This window comes from Phycomyces blakesleeanus, assembly GCF_001638985.1.
Source record: "Phycomyces blakesleeanus NRRL 1555(-) unplaced genomic scaffold PHYBLscaffold_24, whole genome shotgun sequence".
Lineage (NCBI taxonomy): Eukaryota > Fungi > Mucoromycota > Mucoromycetes > Mucorales > Phycomycetaceae > Phycomyces > Phycomyces blakesleeanus.
Window position 1 is genome coordinate 393606 of NW_017265157.1, and position 26220 is coordinate 419825.

Below are 26220 nucleotides of genomic sequence, written 5' to 3' on the forward strand. Positions count from 1 at the left end.
CCATGGTCGTACCCAGAACAACCGCCACTCTGGGGATTCTCGGTTTGATAACCTTGTTTCCTCTTCTCCCGAGACTATTTATGACATCGAATCCTCAAACCGGAACAGCAGTAGCAGTAGCAGTAATAATAATAATCATAATAATAATAATAATAGTAATAATAGTAATAATAACAATGGCCATCGCCAGGCCGGACGTACGCATATGTCTCGGGAGACATCATCGCATTCTCTTCATCGTAGTCATTCGTCTGCTTCACTCAATGACTTTATGGTGCCACTCTCCAAACCAGCATCGGCTCCACCGCTACCACAATCTTCACAACCCCAACAGCAGCAGCAGCAACAACAACAACAACAACAACAGCAAATTGTCGATTTGGCTGATGAGAGTGTTTTGTTTGACCCAAGGGCAATTGATGATTTTATCAAGGTGCACCGAGCACAGATAAGAGAAGTCACGGAATGTTCAAAGCGAGAAACCAAATTGTTGGCCAATTTCTCGTTGGGAATGTCTAGTCGCAAAGAGATGGACGATAGTGGATCAAGGAACTCGTTGATGGATGACCTCAAGACATCGAGCGAATTCATCGACTACCTTGATAATCTTGATGAGGTTCTTGAGATGAAGATGGCTGCCATTGAAGCTTTACGTGATCGTATTCGTAGTGTACTCGGGGAAGAAGAACTTTAAAAAAATATTATTCTCCTCCTTATTTTTCTTTTTACTTCTTTACATAGCTCTATACCAACCATTAACATATCTTTTCTCTATTACTTAAGAAACCTGCATACCCTTTGTCTCCTATTTATCTATGTCTTTCTTTAATTTTTTTGCTATTTGTAAAAAAGAAAAAAAAAAAAGAAGAAAAAAATCGATGGCTAAAAAAAATTTGTGTTATTTACATATAAATGTGTACATTACATGTATATATTTTATTTGCCATTTTTTGTTTTGATCTTGATTTTTATTTTTGAAAATGATATGCAAGGATGGAATGTGTAATATACAAGGCGTTTGAGTTAAAAATAAGAGGGAGAGAAGAAGGTCCATATGAAGATGATGTAGGTGTGTATGTTTTTTTTCTTTAACGATGGTAATAAGCGTCGAATTGTGCTTGTGGAAGTGTGTGGGGAATACTATTATAATTATTATTATCATTTTGATTGGCGTATGTTGGTGCAATGATTTTGTTGTTGATGTTGATGTTGATGTTGATGTTTTTTTTTTACTGAGGGACCATAACTGACTTGAGGGTTTCATATGTAGGGAAAAAGATACCACAGATACCAAACCACCAGAAGCTTCTTGGGATAGCACCAACAAAGAATGCTTGACTCATTTGAACCGCTCTTTGTCCAGGTGTCTTGTACTGGGTCATTACTCGGTTGATCATAGATTTTGCTACGTCTGTAACTGTTGCAGACTGACGGTTTGGTGTGGCACGTTGGGTGATCATACGGGTACGGAGAACGTCCATGGGTGTAGTGAAATAACCGGCCAAGAAACCACTGATACCGCCATACATGATACTTCTAAATGTTGGAATGTCTGCCTCTAGTTCTTCGAATGGAGCATTGGCGACAACTGGGTCATATGCTTTACGAGGCGCACTCAGCCAATTATCGCGAACCGATCGATGGTGAAATGCCTTGAAATTTTCGTACGACACCAACAAGATTATCATAAAAGGAGAATCACGGGCAGCAATAGCCCAGAATCCTTTGAACAGACCACGAGGACCTTCTTCGAGAAGAGTTTGACGTACAACAAAGCCAGCAGTTGCACGTTCGCCCTTTAGTATGTTATTGTAATGATCGGTCTGGAGTCTATAAGAATGGATTGTTAGGACCAAAGAAGAAAAAAGCCAATGGATTGAGATATGGACTTACTTTGCAGTGATTACTTCTCGAGGGACTTTGATAACACTAGATGCAAGGTCGCCAATGACTGCAGACAGTGCAGTGGCAGGTGTGTTTCCAAGCCAGGGAATCAACTTTGTGTTTCCGTTGTCTTTGGTTGGTAGGAGATAAGATTTGCAGAATTCATATGTACTGAATCTGGCACCGCCTTGACCTGCTGCACCGAGAGCAGATACAAAGAAGCCTTTGCCTAGACTTTGGGCTGTTTGGCGAGTAAAGATCGATTTCCAGCCGTTTAGAGGGTCTGCTTGGATTCGTGTCTTGATGGTGTCGAGAGGGTGCATGCATGAGTAAGATAGCGAGAGACCGACTGCACCTGCGATGAAATGGTCTGCAAACAGAAAAGAAAAGAAAGGAGAAGAAGGAATACTAGTTTAGTACATCGTACTTTGATGGGTTTCTTGAGTATAGTATTTACATTTGAAGACCTGGGCTTGAGATAGAGATTGTTTTTGAGATGACATGTTTAGAATAAATGGAGGTATATCTTGATGTGTTGATATTGATGTTAATACAGGTATGTATTGTATTTGTTAAGAGATCAAGGATACCAAAAAAAATCTAAAGCTTTTTATACAAAAGGCACAAGAAAATGGCAGAGGTGAGTGGTGCGGGATGACTCAAGCTTTTGACCAATCACACTAGATTAATCGTGAAATGGATCTTGACGATCCCTTGCTCATTCTGTTCTTCGTCCTGATTGGTCTAACCGACACAGAATTTTGACGTTGGGCAATGTTCACTCTCACACAGTAAATTGATATGGCGTATATATTCAGATTTAAAGTTCCTCTGACTTTCTGTCCTGTCTGCCCAATACATGTAACTTGATTTCTTTATTTTTATTATTATTATTTTTTGATCAAGGTTAGACAAATGAAACGGCATACATATAAAGCTTATTAGTATGAAAGGCTAAAAAATAAAAAATAAAATAAAAATAAAATAAAGAAAGAGACTTGGTTCTCTCTGATTTCAATTATTAAACCTGCCCAGTAAAACATCCAATTAGGTATCTGATTGTAAAGTCAGCATGCTAAATCTCTTTTTCATAGATCTCAATTAGTTATCATCAACTTTAGAAGAGAGAAATGAATAGGAGAATTATTCAATTGGGATGAAAGATCAAGTCTTGAACAATCTTATTGGTCATCAACCAAGACAACGAAAGGTGTAGAAATAAGTTAATATATATATAATATGAAGAGACTGATTATTCCAAGACAAATTGCACCAAACACAAAACAAACCAAACCAAAGATTATTTGGTCAATTCACATATAAATCTACCTTTTACTTTATTCCCTGAAAATAATTATAATTAACCTTCTTTTTTTGTTGTTGTTGGTGGCGGTGACAACCTATGTAGAATTCTGCAAGCCCAAAATCCAAACTTAAACTCAAACCTAATCTTTTTCATAGAAAACAGAGTATTGCATAGAATTTGAATATGTGATCAAAACATTCACAATAATCGTCGTTTGGACACAAGAAACGACTATATCTGTACCTCTCAAAAAATAACAGACCGTGACATTTCTAATAAAAAATGAGTATCCTGCATAGACCAAGGAGATTTAATATAATTAATTAATGAACTAACAAACATTATGGTTTCTAATTTGCTTATTTCCCCACTTTTACTTGTTGTTTTAAGAGCAAAAAATTGAGGCCAAGAGTTGGGTATATTTGCAGAAACATCAACTGCTTTAGATTATAGGGTATGCGTCCGTTTTTCTTTAAAAAATGACTATCAATATATATATATATATATATTTATTTAACTATCTAGACTATTATTCATGAAGCTTATAAAGAATCTTTCAAAGAGGAAGAATAGCTTAACAGTGAGTAAAATCTTTGTTTCACGACGTTACCTTCTAGATGTTTTGAAAGGAACTGTTCGTACATCTCAAATATCTATTATTCTAACCATAGTATAATTAAAAAATACACACACACACTTACAAGTCGAATGAACCTAGAGCCCTATCATTTTGTAAAGAATATAACCTACCTTTTGACCCTCTTAAACCCAATGGTCTGCAATAGATATAGATTTACATGTGAAGTGTTTCTCTTGTGCAGATTTTATGATGGTGAGTTATAAGATTACTAACTCTGTATTGCGCAGGTATAACTTTAATATCTATTAAACTTTACCTTGAGCTCACACCATCTGACATAGCTAGAACATATTAAACAATAAATTAATAACTAGTTAAATATATATATATATCTTTATATTTATTCAGATATCACAGCAAAAAGGGGTACTAAATTATAGAGGTATGTAAGATCTTAGAATTTTTACTAGTCAATAATAGTGGCTCATAGCTTACCACCTTCTTTTAGCATCCTTGGCTGTGTCCTATTTAGTAGGAAGCTATCTTTTATCTTTCATGTTACTTTATGTATTTACCTTTACCACAAGAGAGGTAAATACAATCCCTACCAGTCCGCCAATGCTCCTTTATTCTTTAACTTCAATCAATTAAGCGAGGTAATTTATTTATTTTTGAATGTCTACAAATGTCCCAATTCCTGGTATCCTTACTCTATTTCTCTTTCCCCTGGTCAACTTCTCATTGTCTTTTTAAATACAAACAAGAGACTAAAAGGTGAATATTAAAGCCTATAATTTTTGCTTTTATACCCAATGTCCATTTCCTCTACCCTTTTCTTAGCCCTGATCTTTATATATATATATATTAGTTTAGATATTATTGCTGTAATTTCAAGCTGTCACTGCACAGACCCCCCCTTTTTTTTTCTCAAGAAATTATTTATACAAGACAAGATAACTGGGTTTCTTTTCTTTAAAAAAATCTAATCTGCTTTAATCAACACAAATGATTAAAACAGCGCAATGAGACTGGATCAGTTTATCTCGTCTTGAATCTAACAATTTTTTTGTATATTTGCAAGTTTTCCAAAGAGAAGAAAAAAAATATTATAATAATTATATATGAGTTTGTTGGCTGTGGTAGTCTTTAATGGCTGATTTGACAGTTGTACAAGAAGCAAGATGGGCATTTTTTGTTTGTTAGAAAACGTTGTCATATATATATATATATAAATAGAGGTGAAATGAGACAGTTTTAAAGAGAGTATGTGTAAAGTGTAAGGCTGTAAAGCTTGTAGGTGATAATGAGTAATGCGACATATAAATTCTGTTTCCTTCTCCTTTTCTTCGACTTTTTCTTCTTCTTTTAGTTCACCAAGTAAGGAGCAAATCCTTGGCCTTTTCTATTGGACCAGGAGGATGGATCTGGATGCCACTGTGAGATACATTGCTACTGATACTATTGTCGATTGTTTCTATCACTTTTGGCTCGGTAACTGTGGTTTCGGCGACCTGATTTGTAGTTGGCTGCTCAATCTCGGTTTCTTTTGTATCAATTGCCTGTTCAGCAGGAACTGCTCCGATTACGCATGAATCGAACATAATATCTCCGTGATGCCTGAGTGCCTGAGATGCTGCTTCAGAGGTTTTGTAGCGAATAAAGAGTACGGAGCCTTCTTGGCTGTGAGACTCAACCTCACCACACTTTAAGAACTCGTTCAGTACTTTTGAGTAAAGATCTTTTGGATAACCATACACTTTTACTAATGTAGGATCCCGAGTCTTGACAGAGCTAAATCGTAATAGTATATATGAGATATTTGATATTCGATATTTGATTATAATTATTATAATTATTTAAAAAAATACTAAAACAAAACAGGAGATGAAGATCAAAAGTAAGAGAAATATTTACCTTTTATCAGACATAGGCATAAAGCTTGAGAACATTGATTGTGGGCCCAAACCATTTTCCGTTGTTACTTCACTTGAATTCTTTTTAGTGGTAGGGTGTGAAGGAAGAGTGAACATTTCGGTACTTTCATTCGAGTCAGTTTTTGGCAATACTCGGCGACTACAAAGAATGAAGAAGATATTTGTTATATATACACAAATGTACACATTTAATTACAAAATGCTTACTCTGTAGTTTTAGTTTCTTTAATCTGGCGTTTGTCTCCAATTTGGCTCTGTAGATTATTTGTAAGTTTATAGTCTGTTTATCTATATACATAATATCCGTACTGTAATTTCAAATATGCTTACCCATGGATCATACGAATCATCAGAATTTGTTTGTTCGGTGTATTCAAATGACATGTTAGCCGAGCTTCTTGGGTCCTGTACACAATCTATAAATGATCGGCGAGTATCTTTCGGTCTGGTGTCTCTTGTGAAAAATGGTTTTAATTTAGGTGAAGACATAACATAATTCATGCTATTTTTGTAGCCTGATTCTTGTTGTCCGGATATCAAATTATGCGTATTATTATTGTTATTGTTATTATTATTGATGTTGATGTTGTTTCTCTGGTTGAACAATGAGCTATTGTTTGAGCTTAATGGATGTTGGTCAGAGTCGATTAACATGCTGGTCGATGAACTTGGTTGTTCATTTCTAAATACATTCTGGAATGAGGATGTGCCAATAAATGAATTCTTGTTTGATGAATCTTCCATTGTCGTGTCTTCGTAGAATGACTGAGATCTGCTGATTACTGGCATGTATTTTAACGTTGGTACATATTGGTTGTTTGGATGCTCTTCTAAGATTAGTTTCCAGCCTTTCCAGCTTGCTGGTTCAGGGAGCTCTGGAAACACGTACAATTGATCTGTATTTTTTGGTGGCTGGGTGTATGTTGGGTGTTGAATTGGAATGGTCTTATTGTTGCTAATCTCTGATCTTGAAACGACTGGTACAAAGAGAGGATGAGAATTACGCTTAATGCCATTTTTGGATGCGTCTGGATCTGTAGAAAATACATCTTTTTGTCCCGGAAAATGGGGTGTTGTTGGCTTGAACATTGCTTCTTTCTTTTGATTCTTCGTGTGTGTGTGTGTGTGTGTATGTGTGTGTGTTTGTGTGTGTGTGTACAAGTAATATTAACAATATATGAATATAATTATTGTTGCTATATTGTTCTGTGTAATGGAGACAGTTAACGTCGACTTGGATCGTGTATATATATATATATATAGCAAGATTTTATTTTCTTCTTCCTCTTGCTTTCCTTCGTTCTTTTCTTTCTTTCACTTTTTTTTTCTTATTATAAAGTGGTAAATATGTGTCGGAGTGGATGCTTTAGTTGCGTCACCTAGTTCTTTAAATGACGTAGAATTCACAATTAATGAGTATATATTGCACATATGTATGTACATATGTATGTATAAGTGTTGTTAATGTAATCAATAAAAAACTGGTGTTGCTTGTTGGAAAATAATATTAAATTTATGCCAATTCATTGGCAAGAAAATCAATATCATTAATGCATTTTTGGCTCACAAATTACAAACAGCATTTGAAAAATAAAAATAAAAATTAAATAAATTAAATTAAATTAAATTAAATTAAATTAAATCAAAATAAAATAAATTGAAATGAAATGCGTATATTAAGGATATCAATGGTAATTTCACGCAGATAATATGAATTTGTAGGAAATCAAGTCTATGTAATTGTCTAAAAGTTTAATAAGCTATAGTCCGTGATTTTACTTTTTTTAAAATAATAATATTAAAGATAATAGGTATATATATATATCATAGTCTAGCTATGAGGAAGGTCACTGTATAAATCACACTCTGTCAATTGGTGTTAATTACAAAGAATCCCAAAGAGTTTCATGATAGTTCAAATTACACCAAGTATCTTGTACATAATTTCTAGTAATTTGTTCAGTTATCAATTGATCTAGGTTTTGTCTATTTAGTTTCTAACTGTAACTCATATATATAAAAAAAAGACAAAAGAAAAAGATTAATCAATCTTTGCTTTCGAGCTCCTTACATAATTGATCTTGGTCTATCAATAGTTGGTCTATATAGACTGGTTGATAACCAGTAAATATAATGAATGTCTAGCAAGAATTAAAATGAGAAGAAGAAGAAGAAGAAATCAATATATTTGTAATAAATCAAACAAGTCTTTCTTACAATATATGATGTGATCTTTATTATTTTATTACTAGATAAAAGACTTTATCACTTTCTCTCGTATACCATCCAAGTTGATTCGTCACATTTGCTAATCAAACATGGTCCTCCCTGCATTATGACTACACACTTTTATATATATATATACACATAAACGTTGTTTCTTTGGTATTCAAGAATACTAGCAACCCATTAATACATCAACATCAGTAACCTGGATTGTGTATCAAGGCGCACGTCTCTCCTTCTTTCCTTGGTGCTGTTTTATTGACCGATAGGTTTTTAATGGGTCTTGAGGAGCATGAGAATTGCATCATTACCTAGTTCACACAGTGTATAGAAAATCCGGAACGAAAAACAAACACAAAAAAAAACCCAAGATTAGAGAATTTAGCCATATAACATACTATAATATGTGCGTATATTTTCTTTTATATTATGACCAATTCTGATTAAATTTTTGGCCCGTTGACTTTTCAAAAAAGCTGATTAAAATATATTTGTGAACTTAAAACAAAAGTAAAAGTAAAAATAACCAAAAGTCAAGCTGAAAATGAACTTGGAATCAGTTCTTCTTTGAGCAGTTGAAATTCCCAGCACATGCTAAAAGCTTAAAAAAAGAGTATCGTAGCAATTCATGTTTACAAGAGTACCAATTATGGATAACGACGGAGAAGCCTATACGATACGGTGGGTGAGCAAAACAACATGTAAAAATAGATACACAGCTGCAAACATATACCTTTCTTATTCTGGTTTTATTACAGTACAGTACAGTACAGTATAATAAGAAAACAAACAGGTATAGTGGAAGTCTGTGGCTATCTAGACTAGAAAACCATTAGATTTCTAACAATAAACGTAAAAACCACAATATAAAGGATGTTTGATAAACTTTGTAAGTCACAGTAAGAGTCTGGGAATCTGTATAGATACGATTGATGAAACCTTGATGATTGTGGTTCTAGATATCAAGCCACGCACATTTTAAATCCTTGTTACCCTGAGTTTGTGTAAGGAAGGACAAAATTTTCAGTAAAAAATCATATAAAATTACCATTACTATTACTATTGGCATTATCATAATCATAATCTCATGATTAACCTACTGTCTGCAGCTTCCATTATCGGCTTTCAGGCAGTTTTTAATGAAAACGATAAAACTCACAGGAAACTAGACAACTAAGCAACTAGGTAACCAGGTAACCAGGCAACCAGACTTTACTTTGCTTTTTTGCTTTGTAAGGGTTTTGGTCATCATCATAAAAGTACACAATATATATATATATAAGTGTGTGGGTGTGTATCCCTACTTTCTGTATAACCTTATCACGTAGACACAAACACAAGAACACGAACACATACAGTCTTTAGCGTTTGCAAAAAAATACAAAAAAGTTGGCATTACCAACAAAGTTTTTTTTTGTTGAATAATAAGATGGGGGCATTATTTTATATCATCAAAACAAAAGATAAGATAAAGAAAATGTACTTTGTAATGTCAAGGTGAGTTGGTCAAATGTCTTCAGCGTCAATTAACAAAGGTTCAAATTCTATTAATCGGTTTCCGCCCTTTTATTCCCTTTAAAAAGGCTTCATTTGAGGATAATATTGCCAAGGAAATTACGTTTCATTTCAAACACCAAGAGGCATATTCTCTGGTAAAAATTACCTCACCGAGGTCAAACATGCTTTCGTTATTTATTTCTTTATTTCCACTTATTTCACAGGTTTCTATTTTCTGCTGGTATATATTTGATTTTTAAAGAAAGAATACAGTATTAAACAAAGGAAAGGTAGATAGTACAAATAATAGCATGACTGAGACCACAGGAACTTGCAAGACCAATAGATCGGATGGAGGTGGGAAAGTCCCACAAAAAAAGAAGCTGCTGAGCATCAGTCAAGTCCCATGAGAACAGTTTCCTGTAGAGAGGGATTCTCCCATACCAACTGTTTGAGAGAGCACAAGAATAATAAGAAGAAAACGTTCACAATTTCTGGATAGTTTCAGACATAAAGAAGAGTGAGAAAACGCCTGGATGACCCAGTGGTGACATCTTTCAACCGATGAATGTCAAACCATACATGATTTAATAAAGCCATGAGTGAGTTTAGCAACGATAGGGGGATAGGTGCGTGCCCAACTATTTATTAAAAATCAAGGACATCTACAAGTTTAATAAGATTTTTGAACTTTGAAAGTTCAACATTATCCAAATACATATGCTTGTTTATTAGAATTGCAAATTACAAAAAAGAAAGATATAACTCTTGGTAATTTATTTTCTTTCATTATTATTGCAGTAGTGCAATTATCAGCATAAAATACTTGAAAGGTCGAAAGAAAAATGAAAACAAAAGCTTATAATCGGAACCAACGGGGTAAATATACTTAAAATCAGTGTAAGAGCGTTCGAAAGTAGGGTGAAGAACAATTCTTGGAATATTAAACCAAATTTACCAGCGCCTCAACAGCACATTACTGAATTTGATCATTACTCAACCTGCGAGTATCCTTAACCCAGTAATAAGCAGTGTAATAGGTGTCTTTATATTCCAACTACAATATTCACTTATTGCGATATCCCCTAATGATTATGGATTTGGGGTAAAAGTTATGTCTACATCCAAACTGGCAGTAATGTTTTTATCAACAAATAATGGATGCCTCAACATAAATAATAGTCTAACTCAAACGACAGGATCGTACGTCATTAGAATAGAACCTGAGAACTGGAAAGCGATTGGATTAATTGGGTACAGCTATGATAATCATATCAATAAGAGCTTGGATCAAAAGGCATGGTAGATGTGTTTTATATTTGTACAATTCATAATATGAGCGATCTAGCAAGAACCGCAGACGACAAGTTTTCAACAGCAAAAGAATAAATTCAAAAATAGCCAATAATGTTACAAAAAGACCCTATTACCTGATCTGCTTTCCTAAAATAACTCATTTCTTGTCCCATTAAGTGCATTTAATCTGGGTAGTTAAGGTCTATGTATAAGGATTATCTAAAAAGATCAAAGTAAATTAAGGTATTAGATTAGATTATATCTTATGATGATTGTAATTTGGTATTAATATCAGCATAAATCGCAGGCATTTTAAATATAAGTATACATTTGAAGACAGTGACAATGAATTATCAGAAACTGTGCCTCTTGGCGTTTGAAATAAAATGCAGATTCTGTGGAAATAATGCCCTCAAATGAGGTCTTTGTAAAGCGAACCGAAATGGCAAACCCTCCATTAACAGAATTGTAATTTTTGTTGGTTAATTCTGGAGACATTTGACCGAACTACTTTGACATCAAAAAAAAAAGTACATTTTACTGTTCAACAAAGAGAAAGAGAAAAAACTTTTGTTTGTGGTACCAATCTTTGTGTTCTATTTTCTTTTTTCTTTTTCAAACGCGAAACATTATTGTACATACATACACATACATACATAAAGCCGGTGTTCACAAATGCCATTTATAGACGACGCCAACTCGTTCACATTTTGGTGTTTTCAATTGGATAAAACAGAGGTTTGTTAACTCATTATCAATACCTATTCAAAGTCGATAATCTTGAAAATAACAACAATATATATAGATAAAGAAGAAGAGAAAAAAGAGGGTAATTTATCCGTATTATTGATGAGTATCATACTCACCATCATTATTATTACTATAAAAGAATATATATATAATAAAAAAAACCATTTTATTTTATATCCAATAATATATTTTTAGGGCCGACAGAAGGGGTTGTGACGTTTCAGGACAATTGAAAAAAGTCACGAGCGGGCTCATAAATATAGACGAAAAATTACTTGCCTTACTTGTCCCCCACAGCCACACAAGGAGAAAGAAGTAAGGCCAAGGGAACAAAAGTCGTCAGGTGGCTGACAGAAATGGCTCATGTAGTTAATGGCAGCCGAAAAGAAGAACACCTTTGACGTCATAAAGACATACCAGACATACCTCAAAGACAATGTAAGCCAGATCGGGTCAAGTATGATGACAGCAACTCATGGTGGACGATGCAGGAAGTGTCTACTCCTGTCGCGATCTTCAAGGCCCTGACCGAGTTTGTTCGCCAGAGCACTGGTAAGAAACAATAGCTGTGTGCTGTAGTTGCGCAGGATGACAAATTGGAATAAAAACAAAAATAAAATCATAAATAAAAAAAAGCTCCTACCATGTCCGAGTTTATGCAAACCCTGGAAAATGCGTCAAGATTGATCCGGGAGGACTCTGCTACTAACGCGAGCTCACGCCGCAGTGAGGAGCGACCACGTAACCAGCACAAGGCTACAATTGCCACTCTGGCAGGTCTGGATCTCTTTATGAGATTTGTGACCAGAAACTCGCATGATTTCTCGGTAAGAAAGGTTGTATTGAGAATTGGTCAGGTCACCTAATAGGCTAGAATACTTTTCTTTTTTTTGCTTTTTTCTTCGCTTTGTGGTAAAATGATAATTAGTTGTCGGAAGAAGCCCGCAGCTTCGAAGACTTCAAGGGTAATCTCTTGTCGAGAGCGGCGCTGATTCTTGACAAGGCGTCTATGGCCCGCGAAAGAGCTGCCGAAGTAGGTGCTCAGTTTGTGAGAGACAATGCAGTTATTCTTGTGCAGGCCTATTCGCGTGTGATCATGAGTGTGCTGTATCATGCAGCAAATGTACAGAACAAACGATTCAAGGTGTATGTGGCCGAAGGAAGACCAAATAGTGATGGGTAAGTTGGTTTTAAAGGGGGTCTATATTTTTTATATGTCATTTCTATATTCTTTTTTGGAGTGGATAGAAACCCCAAAAAAAAACACTAATTCAAACTTTGTTTTGCAGAATTCAAGCTGTAGATGCTCTCAGAGCAGCTGGTATTCCTTGCAGGGCTGTACTGGACTCTGCAGTTGGATATATTATGGACAAGGTTGACATGGTCTTTGTGGGTGCTGAAGGTGTTGTGGAAAACGGAGGTGTGATCAATCAGGTAAAAAACAAAACAAAAAAAGAGTACAATTTATTTTTATTTTTAGGTGGCCTTGTTGCTAATGATGTCTTTTATATCTGTAGATTGGTACCTATCAAATTGCACTAGTGGCCAATGCGTTGAGCAAGCCTGTATATGCAGTGGCAGAGAGGTATATAAAAAAATAAAAAAAGGGAAAAATCAGACTTGAAGATCCGAGTCTTCTTATTTGTTCAGACCTCCTTACAAGAATTATTGCTATCATATAATGCTTTTATAGTTATAAGTTTGTGCGTGTGTATCCACTCAACCAGTATGATCTTCCCTCAGAGACGCCTGATATCGTAAGCTTTGCTTCTCGCCGCAAGTCTTTCAGTACTTCGGGTCCTACAGGTGTAGATGAGATTGCTGCCAGCAACCCTTCTGTAGATTATACTCCTCCCCAGTACCTTACACTTCTTCTTACTGATCTTGGAGTTTTGACGCCTAGCGGAGTGAGTGATGAACTGATCAAGCTGTACTTGTAACAGCCCTCATGTGAACTTGCCGGCAAAGTAAGAAAATAAAAAATCAAATCCACCAACCAATCCTGTGCGATCCTGAGCTCTGTGCTCCCTGCCAAACCGCAAACAATCCGAAGTGAGAGTGAGAGCCACGCGCTTCCAAAATAAAAATTATCGTATAGACCAAGCAACCACTTTTTTTTCTTTTTTTTTCTCTCTCTTTCTCATGGCCATCTAATTCCTCCCCTCTATTTAACATCAAAAAAACACACACACACTGCATTCTGTTGTCCAGTAATCGTACACACACACACATACACCCCCTTTTTTCCTTCTTCTTCGTCTTGTTTTGGATTAACCTCTCCTCTTCTTCTTCTTCCTCTTTACCCCCCCTTTAATAGAAAAAGAAAAAAACAACAGCGAAAAAAAATAAAAAAATAAGAAGAAATACCTCATCCCACACAACTATACCGCACGTTCTTTGTTCTTCTTTCCTAAAGTCATTCTCGTGTTCAAGAAAGAGAGAAAGAAAGAAATAAAGAAAGAAGAAAGCGTACATATTACATACATAGAGAAAGACTACCTCCTCTTTCGATTGTTTATTAATCAAAGTGTACTTAGAGGTAATAAAAAATTTAAATGGAATAATTCGAGCACCTGAAGGATCTATCATCCATCTCATCTAAAATTACTTTTAATTGTAATCAAACACAATTAGCATGACCAGTGCTGATGCAGACATACCGCCAGAGGGTAGTGCTCCAACTGAGCAAGATACCATGCTCGACGCTCTGTGTGTACTCAACCTTCCAGATATAAACACTCCAGCACTCTCGCACGAATCAAGTCTAGAGGAATTTCTTGACGGCTTTGACGCCATGGCTGCCGAGATGAACCGCTGGTTAGAAACTGCCCACCTGACTGTGTTTACCATCGAGCAGCAAGTCAAGCAAGACATAGGTCATGACACTGTTCGACTCGAACAAACTATCGACTCTGTCCAACCATCGATTGAATCCTTAGGAGACCTTGTAGAAGTCATGCAATTAAAACAAGACATTCCCGGCCTCATAGAACGGAAACGATCCGTAAGGGTATCAATCACCAAGTTACAATCCGAGTGGTCTGGTCTACAACATTTTCTCTCGTCCGTCAAGAAAACCATCAAAGACAGTACCGACCGCAAGGATCTTCTCTTATTAATGGAAACTATCTTACTCCAAGTAAACGACCTTTCCACTCTTATCTTCCAGTTCCAGGAACGTCGTCATGCCACTGCGATTCTTTACCTACCTCACGAACATGAAACAACTGACGACGGCCTCATGAGCAGTTCGAGTAGTGTATCTTCCAGCTCAGAACAAAGCCGTGATTACCTCCAACAATCACAGCAACAACAGCAACAACAACAACAAAGGGACGATGCTATTTTGGTAGAAATTGACAGCAAAGTTGTACCGCTATTTCATGAGGTTGAGCGAGTTTATGGTCGCATGACAAGTATCAATAATGTTGATCCTAATGGTGTGCTGTCACGCAAGCATCGGGTAGTGCAGGAGCGATGGGAGTCGCTGAGGATAGAAATCGATGATTTGAAATACGACTTGAAAGAAGACCGTTGGCTCTCTGTCTTCAGCAGGGTAGCTAATCAAGTCGAAAGTCTCATACATAAACTAGAAAAGACGGTCGTGAACTGCTATGCCATGATCCGTCAGGCACGCGACTGGCAGGCAGCCCAGGCAGTGCTGGCCATGCAGACTCAGCCTACAAAGGGCATTCTCAAAACACCCAAAACAGACCAACAAGGTACATCTGTCTCATCCACGTCGTCGTCCGGGTCGGCCAATGGGCTTGTTCCGGTCGACTACAATAAGTTCCGGGCCGTCGAAAAGGCATTCGAGAACAAATTCAAGAACTCGTCTTCCACAATCAACCGAATGATGGCCTCTCTTGGTGATGGGATCTCAAAACGGCCAATTCCTAACGCGTCTGTTGTTGAGCGACATGAGGCAGCTTTAAATCAGTGGAACCAACTGAAAATCACGATGGACGACCTCCGTCTACGGGACCTTCCCGACACTGAGCGTCTGTTAATGTTTGAGCGGCCGGTTAGTCCGGCTTGGTCGCGTTTCAGCGATCTCAGTGACAAGAGTCAGACGAGTTGGAAAGACATGCGATATCGCAGCCCTGAGCCTAACCACAATGAATTATTTGACTACCATCGTTCTGGCAGTGCAACCGAAGTACGTTCTCGTAGTCCTTATTCTTATCTTTCCAAGCGTAACCCCTCTCCCACATATCAGCCCCCTTATGAAGAAGTCCGGCGTGGCAGAAGTGCGACGCCTAATAGTGGCACTGGTCGTGATAGTGCCATGTGGCGACTTGCTAACAGTAATCCTAGCCCTGTGTTTGGCCGGACACAGCAGAGAACTGCCAGTCCACTTTCTCATGCTCGTGATCCACCTATGCATCTTGTTAGTAGTGCACTTAGACCTAGTGCGTCAGATTCATCGTCTGTAGGTAGTCCGGCCAGGAGGCAGACCAAGAGTCCGGTTGGATCTCGGGTCAGTACTATTCCTAATTCTACTTCATTGTGGCCAATTCCAAGCCCTACCAAGAGTAATCATAGACAGGATAGTCGACCAAGAAGTAGTTTAGGTCAACAACCACAACCTCAACAGCAGCAGCAGCAAATGCAACAGCAACAACAGCATTATCAGCATCAAACTCAACAGCGACAACGGCAAACTCAACAGCCTCAGCAACAACAATACCAATCACAACAATACCAATCACAACAACATCAACAACAACCACAGCAACAACAATTACAGCATCAATTACAGCATCAACAGGAGGAAGTGCCGGTAAGACGGGCAGGAACACCGTCGATGATTCCCCGCGCCAAGACCCCGCTGGGCGACCGGTCTGCGTCACCGTGTATGATTCCTCGACCGCGGTCTTCAATGGCCCGGTATCCATCCGGCCGTCCCGGACAAGCACAAGTAGTATCCCCAGATCATTCGCCTTCCCACAGCTCATACTTATCCGTGCCTGATAGCTCCTCCCACGGTCCTCGTGTGCTGCACAAGAAGCACTCGACACCGGCTTTAATGCAACGCAGCGCCTCACCGTTTCGCCAGCGACAACCAGCTCACACCCGGTACTCATCGGACGAAGACGAAAGGCCGATGGAAATCGCCTTTAGGGACTACCCCTCTTACACACCCAACCTTAAAGACCCCCTTGATGTAGAAGTGGCTACTATTGTAAACGGTAGCCCTATAGCGATCAAATGTCAACGTGGACCTCATGGGGGTGGATATTATTTTGGAAATGAACTCAATCCCTCGCTGGGCGGTGGCAAGAAACTCTATACCTGCAAACTTATGAACTACGCTGACCGCGACAGGCGCAACGCAACTGGCAAGATGGCCCGTAACAAGGTCCTTGTGCGTGTTGGTGGTGGTTGGCAAGACCTCGAGATCTTTCTTCTCGAACATTCCAATCTTATGGCTAGCGACGTCGTCGTTCGCTCTTTTGTACATAATAACTCTAGTCGGTCAGTTTGGCGATGAATAAATAAATAAATAAACCATTAAATATATATAAAAATCAAATAAATCAAGTTTGTCAGTCAGTCAATTATATGTTATCTGTGAATGTGAACTCAATGGTAAAGCCTTTCCCCTCCTGTGCACCAATACACGTGAATCTAATCCGTCAAATACAAAGTACGACGGGACATGTTTTAGGAATAGAACTTTAACGGTGTTGGGATCGGTCCCTGTAAAAAAAAAGAAAAAAAGAAAAGATATAAAAAAAATATGAAAAGAGTATGGGACTGTTGTTGGCGAATGGGATGACAAAGCGCGGTTGCCATGGTAAAATGGGGGGAGAGGGAAAAAAAAACGAAGACAAAAAAAGGGGGGGGTTTGGATGGAGATTTACCATATCCTGCCCCCTCGCAGATTCCAAAACCTGCTGTTTATCTTTGGGTGATCTTGTGACTCAAAAATGGCGTCCTACGTGACTACCTTCCCCTTTCCCTTTTCTGCATAGCAGCGTTGAGTCACCGCCGGTTTCGAATCTTGTCTGTCAGCCAGTAGATATAAAGCGTGTGTTGATCCTGGTCCCTTTTCTCTTTTGCCTTTTTCCTTTCTACATTAAAAGGTACGCATTTTTGCCCTTTGGACACATCTAATCCGATTCACGCTTAGTTTACGATGCCACACGCCCGAGAGCATTCCGTTGAGACGATCCGACGAAACAGCGAGGTCATGGGTAACCTCAGAAAGCTGATGGTTGTCAACCGTGGTGTAAGTTATCACAAGTACATCCTATCGAAAGAAAAAGAATACGACAACAGAAACTCATTGATGTGCTGCAATAGGAAATCGCTATTCGTGTCTTCCGTACAGCACACGAGTTGTCGATGCGCACTGTCGCCATCTTCTCTCACGAGGACCGTCTGTCTATGCATAGATACAAGGTAATGATCACTATGTTTTTGAATGAAGACAAGTGGTGTGTAATCACTGTTTTATAACGGAGACTGAGTTTGGTGAACAAGTAAAATACATATACCTTTCTCGGGGTATGGTGTGTGTGTGTATAAAATATTCCACTGTATAAGAGAGACATTGTCTGTCGGCATTTGTAAAGAAATCTTGAATGTGGAGAGAGCTGTAGATTAAAATAAAGAAACTGACAATATCTATTTTTGTTGGGATTGATAGGCCGACGAGTCCTACCAGATCGGCCAATTGGGTGAGTTTACCCCGGTCGCTGCTTACCTTGCCCAGGATGAGATTGTCCGCATTGCAAAGGAACGCGGTGTGTCCATGATCCATCCCGGTTATGGTTTCCTATCCGAGAATTCAGAGTTTGCTCGCAAGGTCGAAGCTGCTGGCATGACTTTTATCGGTCCTTCGCCTACAGTTATCGAGAGTCTCGGTGATAAGACCAAGGCCCGCCAGATCGGTAAGTAATGACATATAATGATGACATACCAAGCTCACCCTTAAAAAAATTGATGTTTATTATTCTTTTTTAGCAATGGACTGCAAGGTCCCTGTAGTACCTGGTACCCCTGGCCCCGTTGAAAAATTCGGCGATGCCAAGGCCTTTATCCAAGAATATGGCTTCCCCATCATTATCAAGGCTGCCATGGGTGGCGGTGGTCGTGGTATGCGTGTCGTCCGTGAAGAGTCTGAACTCGAAGACGCCTTCAGCCGTGCCCGCTCAGAAGCCCTTTCTGCTTTTGGTGACGGCACCGTCTTCATTGAGCGCTTTTTGGACAAGCCCCGTCACATCGAAGTCCAGCTTTTGGCCGATCGTGCTGGTAACGTCGTCCACTTGTTTGAGCGTGATTGTTCAGTCCAGCGTAGACACCAAAAGGTTGTCGAAATCGCCCCCGCAAAGAACCTCGACAACGCCTGTCGCGAGGCAATCCTCAACGATGCCATCAAGATCGCCAAGGCTGTCAAGTACAAGAACGCTGGTACTGCCGAGTTCTTGGTCGACTCCCAGAACCGTCATTACTTCATTGAAATCAACCCCCGTATTCAGGTCGAGCACACCATCACCGAAGAAATCACTGGTATCGATATCGTCGCTGCCCAGATCCAGATTGCTGCCGGTGCCCTCTTGCCCCAGCTTGGTCTCACCCAGCAGCGTATCCGCCAGCGTGGATTCGCCATCCAGTGCCGTGTCACAACCGAGGACCCTGAGAAAAACTTCCAGCCCGATACCGGCAAGATCGAGGTCTACCGTTCATCTGGTGGTAACGGTGTCCGTCTCGATGGTGGTGCTGGTTATGCTGGTGCCATTATCACTCCTCACTACGATTCTCTCTTGGTCAAGGTCACCTGCAGTGGCTCTACCTATGAAGTTGCTCGTCGTAAGATCGTCCGTGCTCTTGTTGAGTTCCGTATCCGTGGTGTGAAGACCAATATTCCTTTCCTCCAGCGTCTCTTGACACACGACACTTTCATGACCGGCAACTGCTGGACTACCTTTATTGACGATACTCCTGATCTTTTCCGTCTGGTTCAGTACCAGAACCGTGCCCAGCGTTTGTTGGGTTACCTCGGTGATGTCGTTATCAACGGCTCTCAGGTTAAGGGTCAGGTGGGAGAGCCTTCGTTCAAGCAAGAGATCGAGCTTCCCACTCTTAAGAGCAACAGTGGTAACAAGGTTGATGTTTCAGTTGCCCCCACTGAGGGATGGCGTAAGATCATTGTTGAGGAGGGACCTGCTGCCTTTGCTAAGGCTGTCCGTGCCTATCCTGGTGTATTGATCATGGACACCACATGGAGAGATGCTCACCAGAGTCTGTTGGCTACTCGTGTCAGAACCGTTGGTAAGTTTCATATATATATATATTATTTGTTTTTATTTTATTATATTTTATTTTTGGAAAATGTGTTGGGATTCTACACACACACAATACTAATAATACTTTTATTTTCATCTTATCACAAACAGATCTTCTCCGTGTTGCACCTGCTACATCTCACGCTCTTAGCAACGCCTTTGCCCTCGAGTGCTGGGGTGGTGCTACCTTTGATGTTGCCATGCGTTTCTTGTTTGAAGATCCATGGGATCGTCTTATGCAGCTCCGTGCTGCCGTGCCCAACATTCCCTTCCAGATGTTGCTCCGTGGTGCCAACGCTGTCGGCTACACCTCTTACCCCGACAACGTTGTCTATGAGTTCTGTGACAAGGCTGTTAAGGCTGGTATGGATGTGTTCCGTATCTTCGATTCTCTCAACTACGTTGACAACATGAAACTCGGTATCGATGCTGTTAAGAAGGCTGGTGGTGTTGTTGAAGCTACTATTTGCTACACCGGTGATGTGTCTAACCCTAAGAAGACTAAGTACGACATTGCCTACTACCTTGATCTTACCCAGCAGCTTGTAAACGAGGGAATCCACATCCTTTCTATCAAGGATATGGCTGGTCTTCTCAAGCCCGAGGCTGCCAAGCTCCTCGTCAGCAAGATCCGTGAGCGTTTCCCCGACCTTCCTATTCACGTCCACACTCACGATACCGCCGGTACTGGTGTTGCCTCTATGATGGCTGCTGCCGCTGCTGGTGCTGATATTGTCGATGTTGCCATTGACTCTATGTCTGGTATGACCTCCCAGCCCGCCATGGGTGCCATCGTTGCCGGTCTCGAGCAGACTCACCTTGGTACTGGTATCCGCATGGAAGACATCCAAGCCCTCAACTCTTACTGGGAGCAGTGCCGTCTCCTTTACTCTTGCTTCGAGGCCAACGTCAAGTCCGCCGATTCTGGTGTCTATGACCATGAGATGCCTGGTGGACAGTACACTAACCTTATGTTCCAGGCCCAGCAGTTGGGTCTCGGTACCCAGTGGAAGCAGATCAAGAAAGCTTACCAGGAGGCTAACATGCTGTGTGGTGACCTTGTCAAGGTTACTCCTTCCAGTAAGGTAGTCGGTGACTTTGCCCAGTTCATGGTTTCCAACAACCTCACCCCCGAGGAGGTCACTGAACGTGCTGCCAGCCTTTCCTTCCCCACCTCTGTTGTGGAGTTCTTCCAGGGTTATCTCGGCCAGCCTTATGGCGGTTTCCCTGAGCCCCTGCGCACCAAGATCATCCGTGACTTGCCCCGCCTCGACGGCCGTCCTGGTGCCACTATGCCCGCTCTTGACCTTGTCAAGCTCAAAGCAGAACTTACTGAGAAGTATGGTAAGAGCATCCGTGACTACGATGTCATCTCTGCTGCATTGTACCCCAAGGTCTTTGCCGAGTACCGTGACACTGTTGAACAATACGGTGATCTTTCGGTTGTTCCCACTCGTTACTTCTTGGCCAAGCCTGAAATCGGTGAAGAGTTCCACGTTGAGATTGAGGAGGGTAAGACTCTCATCATCAAGTTACTTGCCGTTGGTCCTATCAACAACAATGGCAAACGCGATGTTTACTTTGAACTTAACGGTGAAGCTCGTGTTGTTGGTATTCTTGACAAGAATGCTGGTAAGTTTTGGGATTTGTTTGATTATAAATGAAATATATATGTATATGGTATTATTAGTATTATCATTTTTTTTTAAAAAAAAAAACAAGATACTAAATATTTGCTTTTGTTTATATTAAACAGCTGTTGAGAGTATTACTCGTGAGAAGGCTAACCTCGCCAACCCTGGAGATGTTCCCGCTCCCATGTCTGGTGTCGTCGTTGAAGTCAGAGCCAAGTCTGGTGCTGAGATCAAGGCCGGCGACCCTATCTGTGTTCTGAGTGCCATGAAGATGGAGACCGTTGTATCCGCACCTGTCGCTGGTCGCATTGAGTACGTTCCCATCCAGGAAGGCGACTCTCTCTCTTCCGGCGACCTTGTTGCCAGAATCGTCAAGGAGGCTTAAATATCATCACCCAACCCCCTCTGGTCCTTTTCTTTACTATCTACCTCATTTACTACAAAAAATAATACAAATGGCAAAGTCTAAATTACATATCCATGCCAGTCAAATCATGTTCGATAACCCTCCAACTCTTACTTTGTCCGATGTATTCTGCTGTTGTTATGATCGACCTTTTGCATTTCATTTATCAATACAATTTCAATACAATTAAGAATATATATATATACGCATGATTTTATTATTTGGTTGGGATGTAAAATGAAAAAGTTAGATTTATTTCAATAACGGTAGATTTATATAAAGGATAACAAATGAAGTATGGATGAATATTACGTTAATGATAAGTAGTATCAAAGACGGGAAAAAAAATAAGGAAGAAGGGAATCTTTGTGTATAAATGTATATATATATGCTTTTTTTTTAATCCTCGTGCAAGGCTGCTTCTTCGTGTTCGTGAATTTCATCTTCTTCATGATGTACACGCTCAAGAATTCTTTCTACTTCTGCGTCCCAGTTAATGATACGCAAGAAGATAATCTCGCCCAATGCGGCGATAAACAAGGCCAAGGACAATCCAGTCCACAGGCCATACAATCTCCAGCCAGCTGTAAAGGTCAAGAATGCACCAATAGGCAAGGCAATAACATAATAAGAGAACAGGTTGATCCATGCAGCCACTTTTTGGCGACCCAAACCACGGATCACGCCACCACAGACACCAGAAAGTCCGTCAGCAAGCTGGAAAAATGCGCAGAATGGCAGAATACTTGCTACAAGAGCAACAACCTCGGGGTCGGAAGTGAACATGTATCCGAAATGTTTACGAGTGCTCATAAAGAAGAGGGAGTTGATTGAGGCAAATGCGGCGGCAAAGACCATGGCCATCTTTGATGCAGTTTTCGCTTTGTAGGCATTACCCTCACCGAGTGCGTTTCCAACACGGTTGGAAGCAGCAATGGAAATACCGTAAGGAATTGTGTAAGCAGCCGATCCAGAAGTGAGTACAATTGACTGTGCAGCAAGATCAACGGTACCAAGATAAGAAGCTATAATCAAAAAATAAGCAGGTATTTTTTTAGTTGAATGTCCGCATTATAGGTTACTCAAGATCTAATCAAATTAGTTGTTTTTATAGATAAACCCTTACCAGCCAAAGCAGCCAATTCAAATGCCCACCATTCACTACAGACCATCAATACACCAGGAATAGCCAAACGCAAAAATGGCCACCATCCAGTCAAGCACTCGCGAGTCCATCCACCCCAAGCTTCGCTTGCCTTGGAGAACCATCTAATGTAACCAAGAAGAAGCAAAAGCATGACCCAATAGCTTACGCTGGTAGCCAGAGGGGCACCAATGAAACCAAGGTTGAAAGGTTCTTGGTAGACAAACGCATAGTTCATAATAAGGTTGAGTGGGGCAGCGATGAACAGAACATAGGTCGAGGCACGCATGATACCCTGGGCCTGCAAAAATTTCTTGACTGCCTCGAAAGCAATGAAGGCAGGGGCACCGATAATAAGAACACGCAGAAACATGCCTGGATATAGCAGAAATACACATGGAGATCTCAGTTTAGTGGGCTAAGCTAGTATATTTTTTTTTCGAGTACGTCGTAAGGGTATATCTAGAAATTGTATTTTACCTGCATGCAAAGCCAATTCTTCTTCTTGGCCAAGCGCAAGTAAGATGCGGGTCGCATTCCACCAGATGACGGCAATAGGAATAAATAACATAGCAAGGATGATTAATGCTCTCTGGAGATGAACACCGAGCAGCTTTTTGTCGTGGGCACCAGTCCAGGCCTGAGAGCAAAGTGTATCAAGAGCAGTAGCTGTGCCGAATGCTACACTCCATGCGGATACACTAGCGAACATACTGGCCAGCGCAGATGCAGCCAATTGTGTAGGCCCCTGTGGAAAACAAGATATGTAAGGCAACGTAAAGCAGCATATTGCACCTAAACCGCTGCAGTTGAAGTATTTGACTTACCAAATGGCCAAGAGTGAAGATACTGGCCATTTGAAGGGAGTTCTGGAGTAAGTATGTGCCTACGATGGGTAGACTGTTGGTCAGAAGCCACCAGAACTCATTTTTTGAGGTGGTTTCGCCTTCGACCTTATTGGGCAGTAGAGGGCTGTTCTCGGTTGGAGTGGATGAAATTGAGGACTTGGTTGAGCCTGCCTCATTGGCTTCTTGCGGATATGCACTTGAGCCCATTTTCCAAGAATATTAGCTTCAAAAAGGGGGGACCGACGAAGAAGAGATGGAAAAGAAAGTCGGGGCAATGAATAGGAATAAAGGGGGGCACAAACATGAGTCGCCATGACACCTAAAAATTTTGGGGTTACACAAACTCCGAACGGACCAATAGTATTCTCATATTCTTTCGCACGATTGCCAAGTTTATAAGCAACTCTTTGGCTGTAAGGGGGCGGACATCAACAGCCCTTATTTGCAAGCATATATCCTTTGCGCACGTCCCGTTCCTTTGGCATAGCTATTGAGTCAATGTTGACTGTGTAACCGGTTTAGTCAGCTTGAGAATCCTGGTGTGGATGAAGTTTGAAGAAAGTAAGTCAAGTATAGTAGCTGGTAGGCTATATAATTGATTTATAAAGAACAACACACCAAGTTAATGGTTTTTGTTTTGTTTTGTTTTGTTTTTTTGTAAATTTTTTTATTAGATTAGATTAGAGCAAATTTTTTTTTGTGAACAAAGAAAAAGTCCAAAATTCTACCAAATATTTTGAGCTGCATTTTTGGAATTTCAAGTTGGCCTCTTTTTATACAAAAAATAATTTGGCTGTGTTTTGTAATTTTTTTTTAAAATTTTTTTTTGGAATACTGTATCCCGGGGTATCAGCCGTTTCAATTTTTTTTTTGTGCAGGCTTTAAACTTAATAGTACCCTTTTTTTTTGTTTGGTTCTTAAAAGAGAAACTTTTAACAGTTTGTGATTCATTTTATACAATGGATTCCGCTAGCTAAAATAAAATAGATACAGAATAAAGAAACAATGAGATTTCCGAAACCGACTGCGCTTCAAATAAAACCTTATCCCCATCTACCGGCTTCCCATCTCTTGAATCTTTCCTTTTGGCTACAGTCAATTAATTCATTAATTCAACACTGAATAGGCGGCGCAAATATAGAGATTTTCTCCTATACAAAACAAACTGCCCTGAGTGGTTCGCTAACCAGGTTGTAAGGCCATTTGAGTTTAATTTGAGGGAAATGAGTTGCGAGACGTCCAGGAAAACCACACAAGAATATACACAGACACAGCTGTCAATCGATCACTTTCTTTATATGACTATATAGGTTTAATAATAATATGTATATATACAAAACGCGTCTTTTTTTTCTTTTTTTTTTCAAGGCTATACGTTTATACCATGCAAGACCCCCCAGATTACCATGTCAGATTCGAACCATATAGATAAAAGCAAATATCTCCTACAGATAACACCCAGTTAATTTAAAATTAATAATAATTCACGCAATTTTGTCTGTTACATGTCAAAAATATCAACAGAGTAAGATTTGCCGATAAGCCCAAATTTTAGTTAGATTTTATATTTACTTTATGCACACTAATCTCAAGCCTTATTATCTTTATTATCGTTATCACTATTAAGTTTACAAAATAAATAGAGTACTCAATTATGTTATATTTTTTGTACATTTGAAAATTTAATCAAAGATAAAATATACATATACATTTTTAATTTAACTTGTTCACTTTTATGTCCTTGGTCTACAGGTGTCATATACCTTGAATTGTTCTCATCTTCTAGGCAAATATATAGATTTTCATAAATTATTGGACTATTGGAATAATAACATCAAGTACAATCTTAAATTTTACTTCCTTTGCTTACAGGGAGCCTAGATAATATTGTATATTTCTGCCCATGTACTTTTATGATCAATTTCATATTTAGCTTATCTTTTACTAGACGGCCTTTGTGTCTATTAAGATATTTTGGGGATATTTTTCTCTTAAATAGAAAATAGTCACCCGGGTATAAAGATTTTATTGTACACCCAATGTGTGCGCGCTGCTTATGTGTGTAGGTGCGGTACTATATACCATAATTTACATAATCATAATTGATTGTAAGATACGTTTAATGATAGAAATGAAAAAATACATATATATATATATATCATTACTATGTTCCAGTTTGAAAAGTGCCTCACAATCAATTATATGCTTGATTTTTTTTTGTTCTTGTCAATTCAGTCAATATTAATTGCTGTTTATCTTTAATAGTGTAGCTGTAAATACAAAAGCGATTCTGACGTGTGTAACACCCGATTGTACTTGTATCAATACTAATTTGGGTCTATTAATCATTTGCTGCTCAAATAGAATACTACCAAGTTATGCTATTCTTGTAAAGGTCTTTTTTTTTTCTTTCTTCTTCTT

At 39.3% G+C, this 26220-nt stretch overlaps 9 protein-coding genes across 9 annotated transcripts; 5 read left to right on the forward strand and 4 right to left on the reverse strand.

Moving 5' to 3' along the window:
• Positions 1–176: 176 nt before the first annotated feature.
• Positions 177–910, forward strand: PHYBLDRAFT_160079 (hypothetical protein). The gene has a single exon (XM_018434112.1). It carries the CDS (start codon positions 206–208, stop codon positions 692–694), a length of 489 nt encoding a protein of 162 aa, XP_018286689.1. The 5' UTR covers positions 177–205; the 3' UTR covers positions 695–910.
• Positions 911–1229: 319 nt separating this feature from the next.
• Positions 1230–2387, reverse strand: PHYBLDRAFT_173068 (hypothetical protein; the record flags this gene model as incomplete). Its single annotated transcript, XM_018436934.1, has 3 exons — positions 1230–1830; positions 1894–2254; positions 2342–2387. The coding sequence occupies 3 exons, from the start codon at positions 2385–2387 to the stop codon at positions 1230–1232; spliced, it is 1008 nt and encodes a 335-aa protein (XP_018286690.1).
• Positions 2388–3339: 952 nt separating this feature from the next.
• On the reverse strand, positions 3340–4281 carry PHYBLDRAFT_173069 (hypothetical protein; the record flags this gene model as incomplete). The annotated part of the gene is made up of 5 exons (XM_018436935.1): positions 3340–3462; positions 3568–3673; positions 3892–3966; positions 4087–4111; positions 4266–4281. The coding sequence occupies 5 exons, from the start codon at positions 4279–4281 to the stop codon at positions 3340–3342; spliced, it is 345 nt and encodes a 114-aa protein (XP_018286691.1).
• Positions 4282–5140: 859 nt separating this feature from the next.
• Positions 5141–5698, reverse strand: PHYBLDRAFT_160080 (hypothetical protein; the record flags this gene model as incomplete). The annotated part of the gene is made up of 2 exons (XM_018434113.1): positions 5141–5561; positions 5685–5698. The coding sequence occupies 2 exons, from the start codon at positions 5696–5698 to the stop codon at positions 5141–5143; spliced, it is 435 nt and encodes a 144-aa protein (XP_018286692.1).
• A 2860-nt stretch (positions 5699–8558) lies between these two features.
• Positions 8559–10733, forward strand: PHYBLDRAFT_63442 (hypothetical protein; the record flags this gene model as incomplete). The annotated part of the gene is made up of 5 exons (XM_018441120.1): positions 8559–8611; positions 8803–8819; positions 9428–9602; positions 9690–9784; positions 10399–10733. The coding sequence occupies 5 exons, from the start codon at positions 8559–8561 to the stop codon at positions 10731–10733; spliced, it is 675 nt and encodes a 224-aa protein (XP_018286693.1).
• A 1225-nt stretch (positions 10734–11958) lies between these two features.
• Positions 11959–13413, forward strand: PHYBLDRAFT_19436 (hypothetical protein; the record flags this gene model as incomplete). The annotated part of the gene is made up of 7 exons (XM_018439702.1): positions 11959–12025; positions 12110–12199; positions 12251–12300; positions 12402–12652; positions 12763–12907; positions 12991–13058; positions 13167–13413. The coding sequence occupies 7 exons, from the start codon at positions 11959–11961 to the stop codon at positions 13411–13413; spliced, it is 918 nt and encodes a 305-aa protein (XP_018286694.1).
• Positions 13414–14108: 695 nt separating this feature from the next.
• PHYBLDRAFT_173073 (hypothetical protein) lies at positions 14109–16967 on the forward strand (the record flags this gene model as incomplete). Its single annotated transcript, XM_018436936.1, has 2 exons — positions 14109–16047; positions 16252–16967. 2 exons carry the CDS (start codon positions 14109–14111, stop codon positions 16965–16967), a joined length of 2655 nt encoding a protein of 884 aa, XP_018286695.1.
• Positions 16968–17554: 587 nt separating this feature from the next.
• On the forward strand, positions 17555–22026 carry PHYBLDRAFT_37943 (hypothetical protein). Its single transcript, XM_018440098.1, has 7 exons — positions 17555–17562; positions 17610–17708; positions 17783–17881; positions 18129–18372; positions 18446–19753; positions 19879–21399; positions 21524–22026. Exons 2-7 carry the CDS (start codon positions 17616–17618, stop codon positions 21784–21786), a joined length of 3528 nt encoding a protein of 1175 aa, XP_018286696.1. The 5' UTR covers positions 17555–17562; positions 17610–17615; the 3' UTR covers positions 21787–22026.
• On the reverse strand, positions 22004–24026 carry PHYBLDRAFT_127474 (hypothetical protein). The gene is made up of 4 exons (XM_018429165.1): positions 23779–24026; positions 23432–23699; positions 22934–23326; positions 22004–22832 (listed from the first exon to the last, which is right to left on the reverse strand). Exons 1-4 carry the CDS (start codon positions 24004–24006, stop codon positions 22207–22209), a joined length of 1515 nt encoding a protein of 504 aa, XP_018286697.1. The 5' UTR covers positions 24007–24026; the 3' UTR covers positions 22004–22206.
• Between the last annotated feature and the right edge of the window lie 2194 nt (positions 24027–26220).

What these genes read in the sequence shown, in the direction of transcription:
- PHYBLDRAFT_160079 (XM_018434112.1), top strand. Translation starts at nt 206, where the DNA reads ATGTCTCGGGAGACATCATCGCATTCTCTTCATCGTAGTCATTCGTCT.
- PHYBLDRAFT_37943 (XM_018440098.1), top strand. Translation starts at nt 17,616, where the DNA reads ATGCCACACGCCCGAGAGCATTCCGTTGAGACGATCCGACGAAACAGC. An exon ending in TGATGGTTGTCAACCGTGGT is followed by an intron (nt 17,709 to 17,782) that starts GTAAGTTATCAC and finishes GTGCTGCAATAG; the next exon opens with GAAATCGCTATTCGTGTCTT. An exon ending in TATTCTTGACAAGAATGCTG is followed by an intron (nt 21,400 to 21,523) that starts GTAAGTTTTGGG and finishes TATATTAAACAG; the next exon opens with CTGTTGAGAGTATTACTCGT.
- PHYBLDRAFT_127474 (XM_018429165.1), bottom strand. Translation starts at nt 24,006, where the DNA reads ATGGGCTCAAGTGCATATCCGCAAGAAGCCAATGAGGCAGGCTCAACC. An exon ending in TCTTCACTCTTGGCCATTTG is followed by an intron (nt 23,700 to 23,778) that starts GTAAGTCAAATA and finishes TGTTTTCCACAG; the next exon opens with GGGCCTACACAATTGGCTGC. An exon ending in TGAATTGGCTGCTTTGGCTG is followed by an intron (nt 22,833 to 22,933) that starts GTAAGGGTTTAT and finishes TTTTGATTATAG; the next exon opens with CTTCTTATCTTGGTACCGTT.